Genomic DNA, 27,003 nt, shown 5'->3' on the forward strand with positions numbered 1-27,003 from the left:
TGCTGGGTGGGTGGTTGGGGGCAGAGCATGGGCCAAATGCCCGGCTCTGCAGGCTGCGCCCACTCTTCTCGCACCTCCTCAGCCCTCCCTAAAGGAGTCTCAATCCCGGGGGGGTGGCAGTTGCAGGCGACCAAGCAGTCGCCGGCTGCGCTGCGGCGACAGCCCGGTAAGCTGCGGCCCGCGGGGTCCGAAGAGCATCACGTCATCCTTTCCGCCAGGAGCCCGCCCCCTCCCAGACGGCGCCTGCGCAGGCGCGGCGGGAGGAGGGTCACCGTGGGGGCTGTCCCCGCGCTTAACGCCCTTCTCCAGGCTCGCTCGGGCCGCGGCGCTCTCGGCTAGCTGCAGCTGCGGCGGCGCGGAGGGGAAGGCGTCCAGGATGCGGCGCGGGGCGGCCCGGTGCCCCCCCGCTCCGTCACGGCAGCCGCGGCGGCCGAGGGGACCGGGCCAGGGCCGGGGGCGGCGGCCCGAGCCGCGGTAGCGGCGGCGGCGGGAGGGGCGGCCTGAGGGCGGGCGGGCGCCCGGGTTGCGGGGGCTCAGTGCCGCTCCGCACGGCCCGGCCCGTCTCGGCCCCGGCGCCATGAGCGGCGGCGGCGGAGGGGGCTCGGCGCCCACTCGCTTCGCCGACTACTTTGTCATCTGCGGACTGGACACCGAGACCGGGCTGGAGCCGGACGAGCTGTCGGGTGAGTGCGCGCCGAGCCCAGGGCCGCTTTCCCGCGCCCGCTGTGGTCGGGGACCCCAGAAGAAACCTTCCTTCAGCCCCGCTTTGTCCCGGGAGCCGGGCGAGTGTCGGCCGGGAGGACCAGGGCGGGCGCAGGCGAAGGGGGCGTTGGACTGGAGAGGGGAAACGGATGAGGGGCTCTGAGCCATGAGGGGTCCAAACCTGCGGCCCGCTGCGCAGTGGCCACGTCTTCGGCGACCAGAAAGAGGGAGGGTTGTGTGTTCTCAGTTTGGTGTAGGTTGAGTGACTTCGTTTAAAATAAAGGAAAGCTTGTCCTCTGGCACCCATTAGGGAGGGAAGGCGTCCCACGTCCTAGTGAAAGTAAGTTCCACCCAGACTTAAAAAAAAGGAAGACAAAAACTTGGTGAGTTTATCTGGCCACTCCCAAGAAGCTTGTGATAACAGTTCCTCAAAACCGTTATACCCCAGCCCTGGGCTGGGCCCCCTGAGTCAGATTGCAGCTCTGCGCGTCTGGATGGGACATGAAGTAATAAAGTGAACTTGGGCGGCACCAAGAAGAGTGGGAACTCCCTTAGCCCTGGAAAGGGCTTGTATCCCGGGGCCATGCCTTTTTTGAAAAGTAATTTATGTCCTTTATGAGGACAGAGGCGTTTGTGAATAAAAGGGTAGCAGCATTGTAGTTGGAGAGGCTTGGTGTGTTGTGATGCGTCTCAAGTAATATTTGAAAGGGAAAGTGATGAGGGGAGTCAAAGATGACGCCCTGACCAGATTTGGCACTCATTGCAGAAGGGCGTGAAAATTACACAGTCCCCGTGAATTTTCCACTGCACTGTGATTGGAGTCTTTGAATTGTAACAGTTTTGAAAATAAGTTTTTGTCTGGAGTTTCCAGTTAGTGGGTTTCAAGTGGGTGGAGGTTTGTCGGGTTGTACTTTAAGGTTGTGTCATCCTGATGAGGGGGACTCCTTTTCACTTTTCTGTCACTGTAAAGTTTCTCTCTCGAAAGTGATTATCCTGGTCGGGCGCGGTGGCTCAAGCCTGTAATCCCAGCACTTTGGGAGGCCGAGTCGGGCGGATCATGAGGTCAGGAGATCGAGACCATCCTGGCTAACACGGTGAAACCCCGTCTCTACTAAAAATACAAAAAATTAGCCGGGCATGGTGGCGGGCGCCTGTAGTCCCAGCTACTCAGGAGGCTGAGGCAGGAGAATGGCGTGAATCCGGGAGGCGGAGCTTGCAGTGAGCCGAGATCGCGCCACTGCGCTCCAGCACTCCAGCCTGGGCGACAGAGCGAGACTCCGTTAAAAAAAAAAAAAAAATTATTTTGATGGGTACATAATAATTGTTCAAGTTCATCTTTTAAGGTCTTCAAATTCTTATAGTACAGATGTTTTTCATCTTTTTCATATGTAGTAAGTTTGTGACTTTGATGTAATTTTTGGAATTCGGTTCAAGGTATTGGTGTTGGAAGGGACCTCAGAGAGGAAAATGAGGCCCAGGAAGGACAGTGGGGCCTGTATACACTAGTTAGTTGCTTGGTCCAGTGCTCTTCTCAGGACATTAAACTGCATCTCATTGGCCTGGCTGGAGGTCTTTAGAAAACACTAACATGTTGAGAAATATTAAAAACAACATAATTCTTCTCAATAAAAGAAACTTTAAGGTGGTGGAATAAACTTTTTTTTTTATGCTGTGTTTTTGAGTGTCAAATTGTATGAACACTTGGTTTGAGAAGATAGAATGTTTTGCGAATGATAGAGCATAAGAATGAAGCTGGGAAGTTAACTGTTAGCGAGAGCATGAGTTTGGGGTAATAGTCCTGCTCTCCTATTGACTATCTCTGTGATTGGGAGCAAGTTAGAGATAACCCTGTCAGGGTCCTCATCTATAAAAAAAGAATGTAAATAAAAATACTCTCATCAAGTAGACCTTAAAAAATGTTTAAAAACTGTCTTTCAACATTTCATTAAAAGAGAAATGTTACTCTCTTTTTAATAATAAAAAAAGAGAAATGTTGCTCTCTTTTGATGAATATGTGTTAATTATCTGGCTTTTTGGCAAGCTAAAATTATATCCCTGTGAAAGTTTATTGGGATAATAAAGAAAGGGGGATAAGTTGTATAAAATGTGTAAAGAAGGGTATTTTCTGTTTTTTTTTTTAAATGTGGTTGCAGTAGTGGAATGCTGAGACCACATTTCCAATAGGTGGCCTTTGTCAGAGTATGCGATGTTGGAAGGATTTTTTTTCCCTCTTCATTTCATTTCTGGTGGGTTGGTAGGGGAATCTGAACTATCCAGAGGGAATCTTTTTTTTTTTTTTTTTTTTGAGACACAGTCTCACTCTGTTGCCCCAGCTGGAGTGCAGTGCTGCAATAGTGGCTCATTGAAACCTCCATCTCCCAGGTTCAAGCAATTCTTCTGCCTCAGCCTCCCGAGTAGCTGGGATTACGAGCTGCGCGCGCCACATCAGGCTAATTTTTGTATCTTTAGTAGAGATGAGGTTTCACCATGTTGGCCAGGCTGGTCTTGAATTCTTGACCTCAAGTGATCTGCCCACCTCGGCCTCCCAAATTCTAGGATTACAGCTGTGAGCCACCACTCTCAGAGGGAATCTTTGAATAAAACAAAACAGAATACAAATAGGTTCTTCCTGAGACTCTCCAGGGTGCATTTTCTCTCCGCAGCCTGCCTTGTAGCTCCCAAACTGATGATATCATACTCAGTGAAACTACAGGAAATTGTAATTTGCATCCAGGTTCTCCAAGAAGGTATTAAGGAGTCTCTAAGAAGGTACACTCCACACAATTAACTTACATAGCTCAGGTAGCATCTACATTCTTAAAAAGTGAACCCGGAATAAGCAAATCAAAGATGCTCAGTGTTCCTTCTTGTTTTATGGAGAAAGGTTAAGATTCATTCCTCTCTGCAACAAATAAACGTGGAGGCTGGGCGCAGTAGCTCACACCTGTAATCCCAGTACTTTGGGAGGTTGAGGTGGGTGAATTGCTTGAGCCCAGGAGTTTGAGACCAGCCTGGGCAGCATGGCAAGACTCTGTCTCTACAGAAAGTACAAAAAATTAGCTGGGTGTGGTGGCATGCAGCTGTGGTCCCAGCTGCTCAGGAAGCTGAGGTGAGAAGGTCACTTGAGTCTAAGAGGCAGAGGTTGCAGTGAACTGAGATTGTGACACTGCACTCCAGCTTGAGCAACAGAGTGAGACCCTGTCTCAGATAAATAAATACAATTAAAAAAATAAAAATAAAACCCAAATAAGCATAGAGCTTGCTGTGTTTAATATAGACTGAGATAATTGGATTTTATAGGAATCTCTTCCTGTCACCTCTTTGCTTTTCTTGCAGACTCAGCATTTAGGCAAGTAATGTAGTTGTTTTTTGTGCAAGGAATTGAGGAATGTGTGAAAATTAATTTTATTTTCTGGTTGAGGAAGCTGTTTGGGCTGGAAGGAGAAGAAGGTAATCTGTGAGCAAAGCACAAATTTAGCCACCTTGAGGATATGGTGCCTGCTTGTTGGCTTTTTGAACTTGTCAGTTAGGTAAGCAAATGTGGAAGAATTGCTTCTGATTTATGTTTTCCATTATTTTTGGCACATCCTAAGTGGGGAGGCAGATGGTAGTGGAGTTCAGTTTCTTTTTCTACCTCTGATGGGCGAATGTCCTGGTGAATCTTCTTTTTCTTTGTTTCTGATGGTCACCACTAGGTGACCCCAGGAGAAGGTTTTACTGTGAAATGGGGTTCATGAGTTTATTTTCCTTGTCTCTGCTTGAGAATTAAGGTTCCCGAATGCTTGTGACCTATTTCTTACCTTGGAGTCTGTAAGTTCCTCTGAACTGATCTGCACCTAGCATTGAGATATAAGTATCCTAGGTTCTTTCATCTCATACTCCAATTTTCCCAGGCTCTGTGCAGAAACTCTTGCCAGGAATTGAAGAGAAGTGGCTAGGGACAAGGATAGATGGGAAACTGGCCAGTGTCCTGTATGAGCTTACTTAGAAAATTGAGACTACACTGAAATAGTCTCTTTTTTTTTTTTTTTTTTTTTTTTCTGAGATGGAGTTCTGCTCTTTTGCCCAGGCTGGAGTGCAATGGCGTGATCTTAGCTCACTGCAACCTCCGCCTCTCCGGTTCAAGTGATTCTGAGCCTCAGCCTCCCAAGTAGCTGGGACCACGGGTGTGCACCAGCACACCTGCCTAATTCTTGTATTTTTAGTAGAGACAGGGTTTCGCCATGTTGGTCAGGCTGGTCTTGAACTCCTCACCTCAGGTGACCCACCCGCACTAGCCTCCCAAAGTATTGGGATTACAGGTGTGAGCCACTTCGCCTGGCCTGAAATAGTCTCTTAATGTCACCTTTAGAAGAGAGAGGGTCCTGGTACAGTGGCTCACACGTGTAATTCCAGCACTCTGGGAGGCTGAGGCAGGAGGATGCTTGGGTCCAGGAGTTTGAGATCACCTTGGCCACCGTAGCAAGACCCTGTTTTTTTTTTGTTGTTTGTTTGTTTGTTTTGAGATGGAGTCTCACTCTGTCGCCCAGGCTAGAGTGCATTGGCACGATCTCGGCTCACTGCAAACTCCGCCTCCCGGGTTCACGCCATTCTCCTGCCTCAGCTTCCAGAGTAGCTGGGACTACAGGCGCCCACCACCATGCCTGGCTAATTTTTTTGTGTGTGGTTTTTTTTTTTTTTTTTTTTTAGTAGAGACGGGGTGTCACCATGTTAGCCAGGATGGTCTCGATCTCCTGACCTCATGATCCGCCCTCCTCGGCCTTCCAAAGTGCTGAGATTTCAGGCTTGAGTCACTACGCCCGGCCTGTTGTTTATTTTTTTGAGATGGAGTTTTGCTCTTGTTGCCCAGGCTGGAGTGCAATGGCACGACCTCAGCTCACTGCATCCTCTGCCTCCCGGGCTCAAGCAATTCTCCTGCCTCAGCCTCTCAAGTAGCTGGGATTACAGGCATGTGCCACCATGCCCAGCTAATTTTGTATTTTTAGTAGAGATGGGGTTTCACCATGTTGGTCAGGCTGGTCTTGAACTCCTGACCTTAGTTGATCTGCCCGCCTCGGCCTCCCAAAGTCCTGGGATTACAGGCGTGAGCCACTGCGCCCAGCCTAATACCATGTTTTTATAAAAAATAAAAATAATTAAGAAAGAAAAAGGTGACTGTCTAGGAAAGCTAGTGGACTAGTCAGATCGTACTCCTCCTTAACTGTATTGAGCAGTGAAATTCGAACTTCAGAATTATTGAATGTTAAGCATGAAAGCATCCTTAGCAATTATATAACCTTCTGATTTTACAGATGAGGAAACTGAGGCCCTGAGAAAGTGGGAGAATATTTGTCTCCCTTGCCACATTTCATTCTTTTCTGCTACTTGAGTGATATTTTGCATGCTTTGCAGACCTTTGATGAGTGGTGGATGCGGGGGGAACAAGCAAAAAATGTGTCTGGCCGGGCAGGAACAGACGTTATGGTAGTTTTTTTCTAGTCCAGGTTTCTGTTTCATGTTAAGAAAGAATACTGTGTGTGCAATAGCAAGACTTGGAACCAACTCAAGTGTCCATCACTAATAGACTGGATAAAGAAAATGGCACATACACACCATGGAATACTATGCAGCTATAAAAAAGGATGAGTTTATGTCCTTTGCAGGGACATGGATGAAGGTGGAAACCGTCATTCTCAGCAAACTATCACAAGAACAGAAAACCGAACACTGCATGTTCTCACTCATAAGTGAGAGCTGAACAATGAGAACACATGGACATAGGGAGGGGAACATCACACACTGGGGCCTGTCGGGGGGTGGGGGACTAGGGGAGGGATAACATTAGGAGAAGTACCTAATGTAGGTGATGGGTTGATAGGTGCAGCAAACCACCATGCCATGCCATGTGTATACTTATGTAACAAAACTGTATGTTCTGCACATGTACCCCAGAACTTAAAGTATAATTTAAAAAGGAAAAAGAAAGAATACTGTGTGTAGACTGGGTACGGTGGCTCATGCTTGTAATCCCAGCACTTTGGGAGGCTGAGGTGGGTGGATCACTTGAGGTCAGGAGTTTGAGACCAGCCTGGCCAACATGGTGAAACCCCGTCTGTACTAAAGATACAAAAATTAGCCCAGCCTGGTGGCACACACCTATAATCCCAGCTACTTGGGAGGCTGAGGCGAGAGAATTGCTTGAATCTGGGAGGCGCAGGCTGCAGTGAGCCAAGATGGCACCACTGCACTCTGGCCTGGGCAACAAAGCGAGACTTTGTCTCAAAAAAAAAAAAAAAAGAAAGAATGCTGTGTGTGTTGGCCGGGCGCGGTGGCTCATGCCTGTAATCCCAGCACTTTGGGAGGCCGGGGCAGGTGGATCACAAGGTCGGGAGATTGAGACCATCCTGGCTAACATGGTGAAACCCCGTCTCTACTAAAAATTCAAAAAAATTAGCCAGGTGTGGTGGTGGGCGCCTGTAGTCCCAGCTACTTGGGAGGCTGAGGCAGGAGGATGGTGTGAACCCGGGAGGCGGAGCTTGCAGTGAGCCGAGATTGCGCCACTGCACTCCAGCCTGGGCAGCAGTGTGAGACTCCCTCTCAAAAAAAAAAAAAAAAAAAAAAAAAAAGAATACTGTGTGTGATTGATTATCATTAAGGATATCTTTTTTTTTTTTTTAAGAGACAGAGTCTGTCTCTGTTGCCCAGGCTGGAGTGCAGTGGCACAATCATGACTCACTGCAGCCTCGACCTCCCAGCCCTGTAGCTTTATTGCTTTATCTTTTGTTATAATTTCACATTTAAAGAACCATTGAGGGCCAGACGTGGTGGCTCACGCCTGTAATCCCAGCACTTTGGGAGGCTGAGGTGGGTGGATCACTTGAGACCAGCCTGGCCAACACGGTGAAACCCCGTCTCTACGAAAAATACAAAAATTAGCCAGGCGTGGTGGTGGGTGCCTATAATCCCAGCTACTCAGGAGGCTGACACAGGAGAATCGCTTGAACTGGGAGGCAGAGGTTGCAGTGAGCCGAGATGGCGCCACTGCACTCCAGCCTGAGTGACTTGGTCTCAGAAAAAAAAAAAAAAAAAAGAAAAGAAAAAGAAGCATTGACATGAATAGAACAAAGAACTCCAGTATATGTCTCAACCAGATTCACTGATTGTTAACATTTTGCCCCATTTGCTTTATCATTTATATGTGTCCATATATAAACAATTTTATTGAGATATAATTCACATACCATACGGTTCACTTATTTCAGTAATTTTTAATTTATTCACAGTTTTACAATCACACTACAATCAATTTTGAAATGTGTTAATCACTCTCCCCTGAAAACCTGTACCCATTAGCAGTTACTCCTCATTTTCTTCCAGCCCTCTAACCCTGAACCCTAGGCAACGACTCATCTACTTTCTATCTCTATAGATTTGCCTGTTTTTGATGTTTCATATAAATGGAGTAATATGTGTGGTCTCTTGTTACTGGCTTCTTTCACTTAGCATAATGTTTTCAAGGTTCACTCATGTTGTAGCATGTATCAGTATGTCATTCCTCTTTATGCCAGAATAATATGCCATGGTATGAATATACAACATTTTATTTATTTATCCATTAGTGGAAGGACATTGGATTGTTTTTTTTTTTTTTCTGAGACAATTTCATTCTTGTTGCTCAGGCTGGACTGCAATGGCGCAATCTCGGCTCACTGCAACCTCCGCCTCCTGGGTTCAAGTGATTCTCCTGCCTCAGCCTCCTGAGTAGCTGGGATTACAGGCATGTACCACCATGCCCAGCTAATTTTTGTATTTTTATTTTTTTATTTTTATTTTATTATTATTATTTTTTTTGAGACGGAGTCTTGCTCTGTTGCCCAGGCCGGAGTGTAGTGGCACGATCTCGGCTCACTGCAAGCCCTGCCTCCCAGGTTCACGCCATTCTCCTGTCTCAGCCTCCCGAGTAGCTGGGACTACAGGCACCTGCCACCACGCCCGGCTAATTTTTTGTATTTTTGGTAGAGACAGGGTTTCACCATGTTAGCCAGGATGGTCTCAATCTCCTGACCTCGTGATCCGCCCGCCTTGGCCTCCCAAAGTGCTAGGATTACAGGCGTGAGCCACTGCGCCCGGCCTAATTTTTGTATTTTTAGTAGAGATGGGGTTTCACCATGTTGGCCAGGCTGGTCTTGAACTCCTGACCTCATGATCTACCCGCCTTGGCCTCCTAAAGTGCTGGGATTACAGGCATGAACCACCGTGCCCAGCCTTCAGTTTTTGATTGTTATGAATAATGCTATGAACATTTGTGTACATTTCTTTTTTTGTGTGTAGGCCTATGTTTTCATTTCTCTTTGCTGAATACTTAGGAATGAAATTACTGGGTCATATGGTAACTCTGTGTTTAACCTTTTTTTTTTTTTTTTTTTTGAGATGGAGTTTTGCCGTGTTGCTCACGCTGGAGTGCAATGGCACGATCTCGGCTTACTGCAACCACTGCCTCCCGGGTTCAGGCCATTCTCCTTCCTCAGCCTCTCGAGTAGCTGGGATTACAGGTACCCGTCACCATGCCTGGATAATTTTTTTTTTTTTTTTTTGGAGACGGAGTCTCACTCTGTTGCCCAGACTGGAGTGCAGTGATGCAATCTTGGCTCACTGCAACCTCTGCCTCCCGGGTTCAAGCAGTTATCCTGCCTTGGCCTCCCATGTAGCTGGGACTACAGGTGTGCGCTACTATGCCCAGCTAATTTTTGTATTTTTGTACTAGAGACAGAGTTTCACCATATTAGACAGGCTGGTCTCAAACTCCTGACCTCGTGATCCACCTGCCTTGGCCTTTCAAAGTGCTGGGATTACAGGCGTGAGCCACTGTGCCGGCCAATGTTTGTATTTTTAGTAGAAACGGGGTTTTGCCATGTTGGCCAGGCTGGTCTCGAACTTCTGACCTCAGGTGATTCACCTGCTTCGGCCTCCCAAAGTGCTGGGATTACAGGTAAGAGCCACCGCACCTGGCTGCCCGACTAATTTTTAATTTTTTTGTAGAGATGAGGTCTCACCATCTTGCCTAGGCAGGTCTTAAACAACTTGAAGAGTGATACTCCTGACTTGGCCTCCCAAAGTGCTGGGATTACAGGTAAGAGCCACCGCACCTGGCTGCCCGACTAATTTTTAATTTTTTTGTAGAGATGAGGTCTCACCATCTTGCCTAGGCAGGTCTTAAACAACTTGAAGAGTGATACTCCTGACTTGGCCTCCCAAAGTGCTGGGATTACAGGCGTGAGCCACTGCGCCCGGCCTGTGTTTAACCTTTTGAGAGACTGCCTGCCAGTCTGTTTTCCAAAACAGCTGCACTAGTGTACATTGCCAGTAGCAGTGTATGAGAATTCCACTTTGTTCATATCCTTACCAATACTTATCTATTTGTTTATAGCCATCTTAGTGGATGTTAAGTGGTATCTCATCGTTTTAATTTCCATATCCTAGAAGACAAAGACTTTTATTTTTATTTTATTATTTTATTTTATTTATTATTTTTTGAGACAGAGTCTTGTTTTGTGGCCCAGGCTGGAGTGCAGTAGCATGATCTTGGCTCACTGCAACCTCTGCCTCCCGGGTTCAAGCAATTCTTATGCCTCAGCCTTCCGAGTAGCTGGGATTACATGCACCTGCCATCACGCCCAGCTAATTTTTGTATTTTTAGTAGAGACGGGGTTTCACCACGTTGCCCAGGCTGGTCTCAAACTCTTGACCTCATGATCCACTGTCCTTGGCCTCCAAAGGGCTGGGATTACAGGCGTGAACCACCGCGCCTTGCCGACTAAGACTTTTAAATGAGACTTCTTATTTATTTATTTATTTATTTATTTATTTTTTTGAGACAGAGTCTCGCTCTTTCACCCAGGCTGGAGTGCAGTGGCGCAATCTCGGCTCACTGCAGGCTCCTCCCCCCGGGGTTCACGCCATTCTCCTGCCTCAGCCTCCCGCGTAGCTGGGACTACAGGCGCCCGCCACCTCGCCCGGCTAATTTTTTGTATTTTTAGTGGAGACGGGGTTTCACCGTGTTAGCCAGGATGGTCTCGATCTCTTGACCTCGTGATCCGTCCACCTCGGCCTCCCAAAGTGCTGGGATTACAGGCGTGAGCCACCGCGCCCGGCCAAGACTTATTTAAAAGAGAAAAGGATATCCCTCCCCAGAGATGAAGTAGCTATAAAAAGTTTGATGAGCCAGTTTCAAACTGGGAGTCAATATGGACTACACTTAATTTTCATCTTCCTCTACCGGGCTGGTTGATTCTGGGCAGGTTCTTGTGGTCATTTTAAAAAGGCACCTTTGCTTTGAAGCTCAGATTACTAGCTGCAGCAAAACTCAAAATCTTATGGCTTATCTCAGACATCTGTGGATGCTTCCAGAAGTCAAGGCTACTGAAGTACTGAAAGAGTTCTTAAGTTACGTTATGTGTTTTCTTTTTTTAGATAGAACAAGTAAGAAGTTAGGAGAGATGAGACCCACACACAGAAAACAATTACAGAGTAGCCCAAGGCAGTTAAAATACAAGCTAAATTTCTGTATATATACATATTTTGAGATGCGGGCTGGCTTAACAAAGCCAGACCCAGGCTAGGGTACAGTGGACAATCATACCTCACTTCCTCGGCGTTTCTGAGCCTCGAATTTCTGAGCTCAAGGGGTCCTCCTACCTTAGCCTCTTGAGTACTTGGGACTACCACCACACCTGGCTTTTTTTTTTTTTTTTTTTTTTTTTTTTTTTTTTTTTTTGAGACAGAGTTTTGCTCTTGTTGGCCAAGCTGGAATGCAATGGCACGATCTTGGCTCACTGCAACCTCCGCCTCCCGGGTTCAAGAGATTCTCCTGCCTCGGCCTCCTGAGTAGCTGGGATTACAGGCATGTGCCACCATGCCTGGCTAATTTTGTATTCTTAGTAGGGATGGGGTTTCTCCATGTTGGTCAGGCTGGTCTTGAATTCCTGACCTCAGATGATCCACCCATCTCGGCCTCCCAAAATGCTGGGATTACAGGTGTGAGCCACTGCGCCCATTGTTGTTTTTTTGAGACAGGGTCTCACCCTGTTGCCCAGGCCAAAGTGCAGTGGTGTGATCGTGGTTTACTACAACCTCGACCTCCTGGGCTCAAGTGATTCTCCCACCTCAGCCTCCAGGTAGCTGGAACTACAGGTGTGCATCACTACACCTGCTAATGGGCCCAGGCTGGTCTTGAACTTCTGGGCTCAAGTGATCGCCCATCTCGGCCTCCCAAAGTGCTGTGATTATTGGTATGAGCCACCGCACCTGGCTGCCCAACTAATTACTATTTTTTTTGTAGAGATGGGTTCTCACCATCTTGCCCGGGCTGGTCTTGAACAGCTTGAACAGTGATACTCCTGACTCAGCCTCCCAAAGGGCTGAGATTATAGACGTGAACCACTGCGCCCGGCTGAGACTGTATATTCTAAAGAGAACACTATTGACTCCATCAGGCAGGGAGGATCATATTGAAATTAGTGGATTTTACTTTAATGATATTGGGGCCCTGCAATTCTCTTCTTAGAAGGAAATCCTGAGTCACAGTGTTTGGTGCTTAAACCAAATTGTCTTAGAGTCTGCTCAGCCCTTCCTTCCTTCCTAGGTTAAAAATAAAGTTTTCTTTGCCTAAAGCCTTCTTTGGTAACACTCCTTTCCAGTCCTACATCCTTTTATAAGCTTGTTTTTTGGCTATCTTTGTTGGAAGGTGTACTTGGGCTTCGCTCAGCTTCTAAATTCCTGTTGTGGCCAGGTGTGGTAGCTCATGCCTGTAATCTCAGCACTTTGAGAGGCCGAGTGGGGGACGATGGCTTTAGGCCAGGAGTTTGAGACAATCCTGGGCAACATGACGAGACTCGGTCTCTACAGAAAATAGAAAAATTAGCCTGGTGTAGTGGTGTATGTCTGTGGTTCCAGCTCCTTGGGATGCTGAGGTTGGCAGATCAGCTGAGTCCAGGGAGGTCCAGACTATGGTGAGCCATGATTGTGCCACTGCACTCCAGCCTGGGCAATAGGGTGAGAACCTGACTCAAAAAAAAAAAGAAAATGTCCTGTTGCTATCCCTGGATTTGAATTACTGTCAGATAGTCTTAGAGGTCTCTTAGGAACCTGGGTACACATGAAGGAACCTATACTTGATATGTTGATATGTTTCAGGTTCCTGCTGGAGACGGCCTAATGTCCAATGAGAAAGAGGCTTGCCGTTCAGAAGCTGGTGACTTCCTTGTGGAATTCAGTTTTTTTTTTTTTTTGAGACGGAGTCTCGCTCTGTCACCCAGGCTGGAATGCAATGGTGCGATCTCGGCTACTGCAACCTCCGCCTCCGAGGTTCAAGCGATTCTTCTGCCTCAGCCTCCTGAGTAGCTGGGACTACATGCAAGCGCCACCACACCCGGCTAATTTTTGTATTTTTGGTAAAGACGATTTCACCATGTTGGCCAGGCTGGTCTTGAACTCCTGACCTCAGGTGATCCACCCACCTCTGCCTCCTAAAGTGCTGGGATTACAGGCATGAGCCACTGCACCTGGCCGAATTCAGTAATTAAACACAGGCTATTACGGCCAGATTTTTAGATTTAGTTCTTTTTTTTTTTTTTTTTTTTTTGAGATGGAGTCTCACTCTGTCGCCCAGGCTGGAGTGCAGTGGTGTGATCTCGGCACTGCAACCTCTGCCTCCCGGGTTCAAGCGATTCTCCTGCCTTGGCCTCCCGAGTAGCTGGGACTACAGGCGTGTGCTACCATGCGCAGCTAATTTTTGTGTTTTTAGTAGACTTGGGGTTTCACCATGTTAGCCAGAATGGTCTTGATCTCTTGACCTCGTGATCCGCCCGCCTCAGCCTCCCAAAGTGCTGAGATTACAGGTGTGAGCCACTGCACCCGGCCAGATTTAGTTCTTTTTTTTTTTTTTTTTTTTTGTGAGACACAGTCTCGCTGTGTTGCCCAGGCTGGAGTACGGTGGCGCCATCTCGGCTCACTGTAAGCTCCGCCTCCCGGGTTCACGCCATTCTCCTGCCTCAGCCTCCTGAGTAGCTGGGACTGCAGGGGCCTACCACCACACCCATCTAATTTTTTGTATTTTTTAGTAGAGACGGGTTTCACTGTGTTAGCCAATATGGTCTCTATCTCCTGACCTTGTGATCCGCCCGCCTCGGCCTCCCAAAGTGCTGGGATTATAGGTGTGTGCCACTGCACCCAGCTGGATTTAGTTCTTAAAAGTTATTAAGTGAAGCAGATATTAGTCAAATGCCATATTCCAAATCTTCTGTAGTTGCTGATTTTCATTTGGCGTACGTAGAACCCAGGGCTGAGTCTTATGAGTGGTAGAATCCTGGCATGGCAGAAAATGAGAGTATGTGCCAGATGTCAAGTTGTTTTCAGTATGCCTTCAGGGGATCAGATATAAGTCAGGAAGTAAGATGGCAATAGGTATAGTTTAGACCATTGTGTTTCTCAAATATTGTACTGTCTTTGATATTTGCTTGTTGTCATACATGGAATCTCTTGTAGAGCTTCCTGTTAAAGAGAACCAGGTTAGTAATTTTTTATTGTTCATTATGTGATGGGTAAGTCAGGTTAAAATTTTGCTTGGCCATCTGTGGTCTACTTTATGTACTGAACTAGCTGGGTTAGCCTAAAATGCTTTCCTGGAATGCCGAGAGGTCTGAGCAGTGAAAAGTCTGTAGAGGTTTCACACATTGAGTTTCATTCCTTTGTGAATGTGGGATTCCTTGATATCTTTTTTGTTTGTTTGTTTGTTTGTTTGTTTGAGACGGAGTCTCACTCTGTTGCCCAGGCTGGAGTGCAATGGCTTGATCTCGGCGCACTGTAACCTCTGCCTCCTGGGTTCAAGCGATTCTCCTGCCTCAGCCTCCCAAGTAGCTGGAATTACAGGTGCCTGCCACCATGCCCAGCTAATTTTTGTATTTTTAGTAGAGACAGGGTTTCACCATGTTGGTCAGGCTGGCCTCGAACTCCTGACCTTAGGTGATCCACCCGCCTCAGCCTCCCAAAGTGCTGGGATTACAGGCATGAGCCACCGCACCCGGCCGGGAGTCCTTGATTTCTAAACTATTCCAGTTGGCCAAACAATGTGTGTGCATTTGTTTATATTGGTCACAGAATCAAAAAATGTCAGAGCTAGAAATCAGAGCTAGTTCAGCTATCACTTTTTTTTTTTTTTTTTTTTTTTTTGAGACGGAGTCTCGCTGTCACCCAGGCTGGAGTGCAGTGGCAGGATCTCGGCTCACTGCAGGCTCCGCCCCCCGGGGTTCACGCCATTCTCCTGCCTCAGCCTCCCGAGTAGCTGGGACTACAGGCACCCGCCACCTCGCCCGGCTAATTTTTTGTATTTTTAGTAGAGACGGGGTTTCACCATGTTAGCCAGGATGGTCTCGATCTCCTGACCTCGTGATCCGCCCGCCTCGGCCTCCCAAAGTGCTGGGATTACAGGCGTGAGCCACCGCGCCCGGCCAGCTATCACTTTTGACAGATGGTAATGATTAATATTTATAAATGACTTTGTAGTTTTACAGTGTACTTTTAAATGATTTTTAATTTTTTTAGCCCCACTTGAAATAAAATTGTTTTGTCCATTGTTACCCACCAAGTTAGAAAGATCTGTTGGAATCCAGGTCTTCTGTTTGCTGTCTTACTATTATTGAGGTTTGTTTGTTTTTTTAAAATTATAGATGTGGGAAAACTGAAGCAGTGGCGTAATCGTGGAAATGCAGAGCTGTAGTGCGGCCTCTTTGTGGTTCAGTCTCCAGCCCACATTACAGTAGAGGAGCTGTGTCAGGAGAGGAGACAGGTTGCTTGTTTTCAGAATTGTGGTTAACAGCAACCATTGTTCTTTCCTCTTTCCCCACTCTTTATCAGTTCTGGAAATGTTTTTCTTAGACTAGGTAGTTACTAGGGGTTTGCTTCTAAGAAACTTTTTTTTTTTTTTGGTGACAGTTTCAGGATGTTTTATGCTTTTTGCCTAGGTCTGTCTTCTTTGAAGAAAAAAAAAGATTTGCATCTGCTAACCTCAGAAATCCCTCAGTGTAGCCTATAATATGCATGTTTTGTAGTTGTAGTTTGGGGGCTGGCTGTGACTTCTGATTAGCCATATTCTTGATAATAAAATGATATGGAAAACACCTGAGAAATTTTAAGGATTTTTGTTTGTTTGTTTGTTTGTTTTTTTTTTTTTTTTTTTTTTTTTGGAGACGGAGTCTCGCTCTGTCACCCAGGCTGGAGTGCAGTGGCGCAGTCTCGGCTCACTGCAAGCTCCGCCTCCCGGGTTCACGCCATTCTCCTGTCTCAGCCTCTCCGAGTAGCTGGGACTACAGGCGCCCGCCACCACGCCCGGCTAATTTTTTTGTATTTTTTAGTAGAGACGGGGTTTCACCGTGGTCTCGATCTCCTGACCTTGTGATCCGCCCGCCTCGGCCTCCCAAAGTGCTGGGATTACAAGCGTGAGCCACCGCGCCCGGCCTTGTTTGTTTGTTTTTAAAGGCACGAACACAGAAGAGGAAATGGTTTAGAAAGAATAATTGGGCTGGGTGTGATGGCTCGATCCTGTAATCTCACCACTTTGGGAAGCTGAGGTAGGAGGATCCCTGGAGCTCAGGAGTTCGAGGCTAGCCCGGGCAACATAGTGCAACACTGTCTCTAAAAAAAATTTAAAAATGAGGCTGGGCATGATGGCTCATGCCTGTAATCCCAGCACTTTGGGAAGCCGAGGTGGGTGGATCACTTGAGGTCAGGAGTTCGAGAACAGCCTGGCTAACATGGTGAAACCCCATTTCTACTAAAAATACAAAAAAATTAGCCGGGTGTGGTGGTGGGCGCCTGTAATCCCAGCTACTTGGGAGGCTGAGGCAGGAGAATTGCTTGAACCTGGAGGCAGAGGTTGCAGTGAGCCGAGATTGCGCTATTGCACTCCTGCTTGGGCAACGAGAGTGAAACTCTGTCTCAAAAAAATATAATACAATATAATAAAATAAAAAAATATAAAAATGAGCCCAGTGTGACGGCATGTGCCTCAGCTCCAGAGGATGAGTAGGAGGATCATTTGAGCCTGAGAGGTCCAGGCTGCAATGAGCTATGATTGAGCCACTGCATTCCAGCCTGGGCAGCATAGCTAGACCCTGTCTCAAAAAGAAACAAAGAAATAATCACAATTATAAGACAGTAAATGAATAAACCCGATTTATTTATTTATTTTTTATTTTATTTTATTTTTTATTTTTTTTTATTTTTTGAGACGGAGTCTCGCTCTCTCACCCAGGCTGGAGTGCAGTGGCGCGATCTCGGCTCACTGCAAGCTCCGCCTCCCGAAAACCCGATTTATAACAAATTACATGCTTTTTCGTTACAACACGTTAGAATTACTTTCCAGGAATGTCAGAGGACTTGGTTCTTTTTCTTTTTCTTTTTTTTTTTTTTTGAGTCGATGTTTCGCTCTGTTGCCCAGGCTGGAGTGCAGCGGCGCTATCTCAGCTCACTGCAAGCTCCACCTCCCAGGTTCACGCCATTCTCCTGCCTCAGCCTCCTGAGTAGCTGGGACTACAGGCGCCCACCACCAGGCCCGGCTAATTTTTTTGTATTTTTAGTAGAGACGGGATTTCACCACATTAGCCAGGATGGTCTCGATCTCCTGACCTCGCGATTCGCCCACTTAAGTGCTGGGATTACAGGTGTGAGCCACCGCGCCCAGCCAGGACTTGGTTCTTTTTTCAGGTGTATCATCTCTGATGTCTTTTTCATTCTTTCTTTTTGTAGTTTTAGAACAATGGCCCTCTAATAATGTTTTAGCCTAGTTACGAAGATAGCTACTAATTTTGGGATATATTGTTATATTGTTGAAGAAAACTAAATATTTTATTTTGGGTAAGTTAGGTGTGTAAACCAAAAGTAAAATCTTAAGCCCCTCAGCCAATTGAATGCCCACCCAAGGGGACCCTAGAGAAACCTGAAAAACTAAATTCCAGGTCATGACTCAAAGGGAGGTTGGCCATCCCTCATTTTACCCCTCTCTTTTGCCCAGGCTGGAATGCAGTGGCTCAATCACAGCTCAGTGCATCCTAGACCTCCCAGGTTCAAGCCGTCCTCTTGCTCAGCCTCTGGAGTAGCTGTGACCACAGACACATGCCACCACACCCGTCTCATTTTTAAATTTTTTGTAGAGATAGTGAGTGTGTCACTATGTTGCCCAGGCTGGTCTTGAACTCCTGGGCTCAAGGGATCCTCCTACCTCAGCTTCCCTCTCTCTTGGAGAGGGGTATAATGAGGCATGGCCAACCTCCCTTTAAGTCACGACCACCATTAATGTTAAAATGGAGATCATAAGACTGACAAAAGAGACTCTTTGGCAATAAGATACGAAATTGCAGCTGGGCGCTGTGGCTCATTCCTGAAATCCCAGCATTTTGGGAGACTGAGGAAGGTGGATCACTTGAACCCAGGAGTTCCAGACCAGCCTGGGCAACATGGTGAAACCCCGTCTTTACAAAAAAGACAAAAATTAGCCAAGCGATGTGTCACCCACCTTTAGAACCAGGTACTCGAGAGGCCTGATGTGGGAGGATTGCTTAAGCTTGGGAGGCGGAGGTTGCAGTGAGATCAAGCCACTGCACTCTAGCCTGGGCAACAGAGCATGATCCTGTCTCAAAAACAAAACAAAACAAAACAAAAAAACCCAAAGATACCAAATTCCAACCTGACTCTCATCTAGCATCACATGACACATAGCAGACCCTGAAGGAAATAAAAATATTTTACCCCAAAATGTATTTCTTTGAAATGTTTTAAAATGGCCCTGCAAAGCTGTCTTTTGTGGGGGAAATTTGCGTCTGTAGAGAATCTCCATTAGTACAGACAGGGCTTTCCCAGATCTAGGAGATTATCTAAGAGTTAGATATCTTTTAAGGTCTGAAAAGAGACATTTACCATCTATACTCTTGGTTACCTGGAGGCTTCATCCAAAACTTGTAAACCAAAACCAACCTGTAACATGAGCATCTCAGGCACATTTTCTCGGAACGTGTTGAGACTGTTCCCTGGGCCATGGTCATTCATATTGATTCAAAATAAATCTCTTTAAATATTTTAGAGCTTGTTTTTTTTTTTTTTTCTTCACTAGGTGTCTCTTTCCTTGTAGAGACAGGGTTTGACCATGTTGGTCAGGCTGGTCTCGGATTCCTGACCTAAAGTGATTTGCCCGCCTCACCCTCACAAAGTGCTGGGATTACAGGCGTGAGCCACCGCGCCTTGCTATTCTGTATATTTAAAAATGAATTTAGTTTTAATTTATTCAACCAGTTTTGTTGGCTCAGGATCACAATCTCTTGTTGGGAAAAATATCCTTTGGAAATTATCTTAGTGCTGCCCCAACAGAGTACCACAGAATGGGTAATTTAAAAAGAACAGAAATTTATTTCCTGCCAGGCACAGTGGCTCACGTCTATAATCCCAACACTTTGGGAGGCCCAGGCAGGGAGTCTGCAGCGTGCCGACTATACTCCAGCCTGGGTCACAGAGGGAAGAAAAGAAAGCATGGAGGGAGGAAGGAAGGAAGGAAGGAGGGAGGGAGGGAGGGAGGGAGGGAAGGAAGGAAGGAAGGAAGGAAGGAAGGAAGGAAGGAAGGAAGGAAGGAAGCTATTTTTTGTATTTTTAGTAGAAATGGGGTTTCACCATGTTGGCCAGTCTGGTCTCGGACTGCTGACTTCGGGTTATCCTCCCGCCTTGGCCTCCCAAAGTGCTGGGATTACAGGTGTTGAGCCACTGCATTTTTTGTGTGTGTGTGTGTGACAGAGTCTTGCTCTGTCGCCAGGCTCAGGTGCAGTGGCACTATCTCAACTCACTGCAACCTCCGCCTCCTGGGTTCAAGCGATTCTCCTGCCTCAGCCTCCTGAGTAGCTGGGACTATAGGCGCACGCCACCATGCCCAGCTAATTTTTTTGTATTTTTAGTAGAGACGGGGTTTCACCATGTTGGCCAAGATGGTCTTGGTCTCCTGACCTCGTGATTCATCCGCCTCAGACTCCCAAAGTGCTGGGATTACAGGCATGAGCCACTGCACCTGGCCTGAAGCCTCTTTTAAAAGGGCCTTGGGGCCAAGCATGGTGGCTCACGCCTGTAATCCGAGCACTTTCGGAGGCCAAGGAGGGTGGATCGCTTGAGCCCAGGAGTTCAAGACCAGCCCGGGCAAAATGGCGAAACCCTGTCTCTACGAATAAAGATACAAAAAATTAGCTCTCTGGGTTGCGTGTGCCTGTAGTCCCAGATCCTCAGGAGGCTGAGGTGGGAGGATTGCTTGAGCCCAGGAGGTGGGGTTGCAGTGAGCTGAGATAGCGACACTGCACTCTAGCCTGGGTGACAGAGCGAGACCCTATCTCCAAAAATAAACAAATAAAAATAAATAAATAAATAAAATAGGCTGAGCGCGGTGGCTAATGGCTATAATCCCAGCACTTTGGGAGGCCGAGGCGGGCGGATCACCTGAGGTCAGGAGTTCGAGACCAGCCTGACCGACAGGGAGAAACCCCGTCTCTACTAAAAATACAAAATTAGCTGGGCGTGGTGGCACATGCCTGTAATCCCAGCTACTTGGGAGACTGAGGCAGGAGAATCACTTGAACCTGGGAGGCGGAGGTTGCGGTGAGCTGAGATCGCACCATTGCACTCCAGCTTGGGCAACTAGAGCGAAACTCCATCTCAAAAAAATAAACAAATAAAAATAAATAAATAAAAAATAAAAAGGCCTTACTCCCATTAACAAGGGAGCAGCTCTCATGGCCTAATCACCTGTTAAAGGCCTCACCTCGTCATACTATCACATTGGCAACAGCTGAATTTTGGAAAGGACACATTTAAACCACAGCAGAAATACAGCAGAAATTTAGGAGTATCATCTGCTAAACCAACATCCAGTTTTGCTGAACTCTGAGGTTCTGTATGTCCAAATACACTTGACTCTTGAACCAAGTTGGGAGTTAGGGGCACTAATTCTCTGTGTAGCAGAAAATCCACAAATAACTTTTGACTCCCTGAAAACTTTACTAACAGCCTACTGCTGACCGGAAGCCTTACCAATAACATAAATAGTTAATTAACACATATTTTCTATGTTAAACGTATTATATACTGTAGTCTCACAATAAAGTAAGCTAGAGAAAACATAATCATAAGGGAAATAAAATATTATTATTATTTTTGTGTGTGAGATGGAGTCTCATTCTGTCGCCCAGGCTGGAGTGCAGTGGTGCGATCTTGGCTCACTGCAACCTCTGCCTCCCGGGTTCAAGTGATTCTCCTGCCTCAGCCTCCTAAGTAGCTGGGACTACAGGCGCCCACCACCATGCCCAGCTAATTTTTGTATTTTTAGTAGAGACAGGGTTTCACCATATTGGCCAGGCTGGTGTCGAACTCCTGACCTTGTAATCCGCCTACCTTGGCCTCCCAACATGCTGGGATTGCAGGTGTGAGCCACCGTGCCTGGTCAGGAAATAAAATATATTTATCCTTCAGGAAGTGGAAGTGGATCATTTAAAAGGTCTTTATGCTCATCATCTTCACACTGAGTAGGCTGAAGAGGAAGAGGAGGAGTTGGTCTTACTGTCTTGGAGTGGCAGAGGTGGAAGAAAATCTATGTATAAGTGGACCCACACAGTTGAAACCCATGTTGTTCAAGGGTCAACCGTAGTGTTTAATCCCTTTCTTTGTTAAATATTTAATATCCCCCCCACCCCATTTTCTCACAACATCTCTGTGAAGTACATTCTTTCCCCTGTGTATGAAAAGTAGTACATTTTGAATTTTATCTACTAGAAGAATGTTTAGTGTTTTGCGGAGGATTGTCAGTCTGCCCATCTAGCTCTGTTGACTGCTTAGCTCAGTTAGTTATGAGTGTGGTGCATTTAATGAGGCCAAAGTCATTGAGTTAGTCGCCAGAAGAGCAGTTATTCCAGTTAGCCTTATTAGACTCAGTTTTTTTTTTTTTTTGAGACAGAGTCTTGCTGTGTCGCCCAGGCTGGAGCGCAGTGGTGCGATCTCAGCTCACTGCAACTTCTGCCTCCTGGGCTCAAGTGATCTTCCTGCCTCAGCCTCCTGAGTAGCTGGGATTACAGGTGAGTGCCATCACACCTGGCTAATTTTTGTATTTTTAGTAGAGACAGGGTTTCACCATGTTGGCCAGGCTGGTCTCGAACTCCTGACCTCGTTATCCACCCACCTCAGCCTCCGAAAGTGCTGGGATTACAGGTGTGAGCCACCACGCTCGGCCTCGACCCCCTTTTATACTAGCCTCAGCTGACCATCCTAGTACACTGTGGGTCATAGGGAGCCAAAAACATGAGGCTGGTAACATTCCATCCCTATTATTCATAGATGATATTTAAGTTAATGGCTGTTTTTTTATTGAATACGTTTCAATGCCAGGTATTAGATGGCATTATCCCCATGTTGCAGATTAGGAAACTAAAGTGCAGAGAATTTAAATAACATGCCCGAGACCATAAAGCAAGAATTGGAAGCCTGTTCTCCCTGTCTCTGAAGTCTTCTACCTTTGTGTTATTGAAAGACCAACTTAGTGATGGGGCACTTGTTTGCAAAGATGTCTAGGTGAGACAGTCACTGTCCTTGAGGGGCTCATATTCTTCTGAGGGGTTAGGTATGTAAGCCAATAATGACAATGCACTGTGATAAATGATATAATGAAGGTATGTTTATAATTGAGAGTGAGTGTCTTGCAATCAGTGATTGTCTAGAAGATCTCAAAGTTAGTTTTCTCTATTTGTTTTTCATTCCCTCCTTCAGCTCTTATTTACTGAGTTCCCGTTATTTGCTAGTCACTATTTTAGGTTCTTAAGACACATCAATGAGTGAAACTGGCTTTGTGAAGCTTTGGTTTTAGTGGAGGGAGACATTGAAAAATAAACATAATGAATCAGTAATTTACATAGTATGTTAGGAAGTAAAAAGTGCTATGGAAACAGTAAACAGGGTTAATGGGATCAGGAATGTTAGGGCAGGGTGGAGACAGATGTTGTACTTTTTTTTTTTTTTTTTTTTTTGAGACGGAGTTTCGCTCTTGTTGCCTAGGCTGGAGTGCAATGGCGCAATCTCGGCTCACCGCAACCTCCACCTCCCAGATTCAAGTGATTCTCCTGCCTCAGCCTCCCGAATAGCTAGGATTACAGGCATGCACCACCATGCCCGGCTAATTTTGTATTTTTAGTAGAGATGGGGTTTCTCCACATTTATCAGGTTGGTCTTGAACTCCCGACCTCAGGTGATCCGCCCACCTCGGCCTCCCAAAGTGCTGGGATTACAGGCGTGAGCCACTGCGCCCAGCTGATGTTGTACTCTTAATAGGATGGTCAGGGTATACCTCACTGAGAGGGTGACAATTTCAGGAAAAATTCTAAGGAGTCAAAGGAGTGAGCCATATGTGTATGTGGAGAAACGTATTTCAGGCAGAGAGAAGAGCCTGTGTAAGGGCCTTAAGCTAGGAGTATACTTGATGTATTAGAACTGTTTACAATGTTACTGAGGTCAGAGGTAGTACGTGAGGGGACAAGTGGTTGGAAGATGAGATTAGAGAGGAAGGGAGAGGGAGTGTGGGGGAAAGATGTAGGGCTTTATAGGCCAGTGGTTCTCATTGTCTGGTCTCTGGACCAGTAGTATCAACATCACCTGAGAACTTCTTAGAAATGTACATTTTAGCCCCACCCTTTACCTGCCAAATCATAAACTCTGGGGGTGGGGCCTAGAAACCTGTATTTTAACAAGCCACTGTCCTGATGCATACTAAGATTTGAGAACCACAGTTTTGGCTACTGTAAGAGCTGTAATGTTACGCACCTACATGGGTGCAAATTCTTAGGACTGATGTACATTTAAGTTCAGTACCCAAATAACTGTAGAGCTTTGGCTTTAGAGTCTTTCAGTTCTGGTTTCAAATTATGGCTTCCTCACTTTCTAGTTGTGGGGCCTTGGATCAGCTTGTGAGGATTATATGAGGGGAAAAATAAACATCACACACACACATGCACTTACACAGACAGAGTTACTAGGGCATATGAGTCTCTGTCAAGACAACTATTCACATGAAAGAACTTCCAAATTTTGGACTGCTTAAATTTATAAGTTGAATTATTAGCTGGTTGTTAACATATCTCATACCACATCTATCAGCCACATTTTTTGTTTCTACTTGAGATTTTGTGATCCCGTCATGGGTAGTTGCCTGTCAGGAATAAAATCAACACCTATGACCCCTATCAGGGTCTGTGTTGAGTGCTAGAGAAGAGAAGGGCAGGTGCACTGAAACAAGGTAGGAAAGGATCAGTTCTTCAGTTCTTTTTTTTTTTTTTTTTTTTTGAGACAGGGTCTCACTCTATTGCCCAGGCTGGAGTACGGTGGCACCATCTCAGCTCACTGCAAACTCTGCCTCCAGGGCTCAAGTGATCCTCCCACCTCATAGTCCTGAGTAGCTGGGACTACAGGCAGGTGCCACCAATCCTGGATAATTTTTGTCTTTTTTCTAGAGATGGGTTTTCGCCACATTGCCCAGGCTGGTCTCGAACTCCTGGACTCAAGTAATTTGCCTGCTTTGGCCTTCCAAAGTGTTGGGATTACAGGCGAGTGCCCCTGCACCCAGTCAGGATCAGTTTTTGTTTGTTTGTTTGTTTTTGAGACAGAGTTTTCACTCTTGTCGCCCAGGCTGGAGTGCAATGGCGCAATCTCGGCTCACAGCAACCTCCACCTCCCGGGTTCAAGTGATTCTCCAGCCTCAGCCTCACGAGTAGCTGGGATTACAGGCGCTCACCACCACGCCCGGTTAATTTTTGTATTTTTAGTAGAGATGGGGTTTCACCATGTTGGCCAGGCTGGTCTCAAACTCCTGACCAGCCTTGGCCTCCCAAAATGCTGGGATTACAGACAGGAGCCACCACGCCCGGCCTAGGATCAGTTCTTTAAAAGGAACCGATGATGATGTGTTATTGGGGTTCAAGAGAGGGAAAGAGTACTGTTATCTAGCTTTGCAGTTTGTGTCTTGGAAAATTTACTATAGAGGGCGTAGCTCTGGGTGTGACCCTGAACAAAAACATAATCTCTCTGATTTATTCACTGATTAATACTCACTTAATATGTGTAAAAATACCCGAGGGACTATACATAAATTATAGAATCTGAGGGTTGAAAGAGAGGGACACAACTAGAAAGTGAGGGAACCATGATTTGAACTCTTGGGATAGGAAAGAAACATGAAGGTCATCCATATAAGGAATGGCATTTTTCTTTCTTTAAAAATAAAACGTTGGACAGGCATGGTAGCACATGCCTGTAATCCCAGCACTTTGGGAGGCTGAGGTGGGCGGATCATCTAAGGTCGGGAGTTCAAGACCAGCCTGGGCAACATAGCAAGACCTCGTCTCTACAAAAAATAAAAAGCTGAGTGTAGTGGTGCATGCCTGTAGTCTCAGCTACTTGGGAGGCTGAGGCAGGAGGATTGCTTGAGTCTGAGGGGTTGAGGCTGCAGTGAGTCATGATGACACCACTGTACTCCAGCCTGGGCAACTGAGCAAGACCCTGTCTCAAAAAAAAAAAAAAAAAGTTGAGCCAGGTGTGGTGGTGTGCACTTGTAGTCCCAGCTACTTGGGAGGCTGAGGCAGGAAGATTGCTTGAGCCCATGAATTTGAGTCCAGCTTGGGCAACGTTGTGAGGCTCCTGTCTCTTAAATAAATAAATAAATAAATGTTGAGTTTTAAAATACAGTTTCTAATATGAAACTTAGAAATTGGAGAAGGATGTAGGCCGGGCGCAGTGGCTCACACCTGTAATCCCAGCACTTTGGAAGGCCGAGGTGGGCAGATCACCTGAGGTCAGGAGTGCAAGACCAGCCTGGCCAACATGGTGAAACCTGGTCTCTACTAAAAATACAAAAATTAGCCGGGTGTGGTGGTGTACACCTGTAATCCTAGCTACTTAGGAGGTTGAGGCAGGATTGCCTGAACCCAGGAGGTGGAAATTGCAATGAGTCGAAATCAAGCCACTGCACTCCATCCTGGGCAACAAGAGTGAAAATTAGGTGTCAAAAAAAAAAAAAAAAAAAAAAAAAGAAAGAAAGAAATTATAGAAGGATGTGGAAAAAATTCCCTCATTATTCCGTTTTCTGGAATTAAGCTTTATAAGCATGTTGATGCCTTTATATAGTTCCTTTCAGTTAAAAAATATTTTTGGGCCGGGCACAGTGGCTCACGCCTGTAATCTCAGCACTTTGGGAGGCCGAGGCGGGCGGATCACAAGGTCAGGAGATCGAGACCATCCTGGCTAACATGGTGAAACCCCATCTACTAAAAATATAAAAAATTAGCTGGGCTTGGTGGCAGGCGCCTGTGGTCCCAGCTACTCGGGAAGCTGATGCAGGAGAATGGCGTGAACCCGGGAAGCGGAGGTTGCAGTGAGCCGAGATGGCGCCACTGCACTCCAGCCTGGGCGACAGAGCGAGACTCCATCTCAAGAAAAAAAAAGTAATTTAAAGACAGTAAAGTGCACAAATTCTAAGTATATAAGTATATAGCTTAATATATATATATATATACACACACACATGCGTTTAATCATCACCCAGATCAGTTCTTTCCAGATTTTACTATGTGTAGGTGTATGTGTATGTATTTTAACAGAGTGATAATGTGTAATGTAAAATTTTGTTTTGACTTTTTTCACTTGATGTTCTATCATGAATATTTCTTGATACTGTATCATCAGTATGCTCCTGAAATTCCATTGATCTTAGTTAAGAGTTAATTATAAGGAGCAGAGACCCACTCAAAAAACCCACTCAAGTTGAATTCATATCAAATTAACATGTTGTATATGAAATAACAGAGAACATCTTAAAAGATGATCCCACATCAAAACAAAAGATCTTTCTGGTGGACCCGTGGAGTATTTAAATTTTTTCTTTTTTCAAATATCCATGTACCCTTATTTTTACACATTTGTAGGGGTTTTTCTGGAGCATTACTTGCTAAAACTGGACTTTTTTTTTTTGAGACGGAGTCTTGCTTTGTCACCCAGGCTGGAGTGCAGTGGCGCGATCTCAGCTCACTGCAAGCTCCGCCTCCCGGGTTCAGGCCATTCTCCTGCGTCAGCCTCTCCGAGTAGCTGGGACTACAGGCGCCTGCCACCACGCCCGGCTAATTTTTTGTATTTTTAGTAGAGATGGGGTTTCACCGTGGTCTCGATCTCCTGACCTCGTGATCCGCCCGCCTTGGCCTCCCAAAGTGCTGGGAT

At 46.2% G+C, this 27,003-nt stretch overlaps 1 protein-coding gene across 6 annotated transcripts in view; it reads left to right on the top strand.

Moving 5' to 3' along the window:
- The first annotated feature begins 288 nt into the window (after positions 1 to 288).
- The window catches only part of DENND5A (DENN domain containing 5A), a 136,015-nt gene continuing 109,300 nt past the window's right edge, over positions 289 to 27,003 (top strand). For 4 of the 6 annotated variants that reach the window (XM_055282451.2, XM_055282455.1, XM_055282453.2 and 1 more), the window contains exon 1: positions 289 to 683. In XM_055282451.2, the coding sequence (XP_055138426.1) occupies positions 578 to 683 (106 nt within the window). In that variant the 5' untranslated portion in view covers positions 289 to 577. The remainder of the gene's footprint in view (positions 684 to 27,003) is intronic. The other 2 variants (XM_055282452.2, XM_055282454.2) reach the window with 1 other exon arrangement.

Source organism: Symphalangus syndactylus, chromosome 6 (assembly GCF_028878055.3).
Source record: "Symphalangus syndactylus isolate Jambi chromosome 6, NHGRI_mSymSyn1-v2.1_pri, whole genome shotgun sequence".
Lineage (NCBI taxonomy): Eukaryota > Metazoa > Chordata > Mammalia > Primates > Hylobatidae > Symphalangus > Symphalangus syndactylus.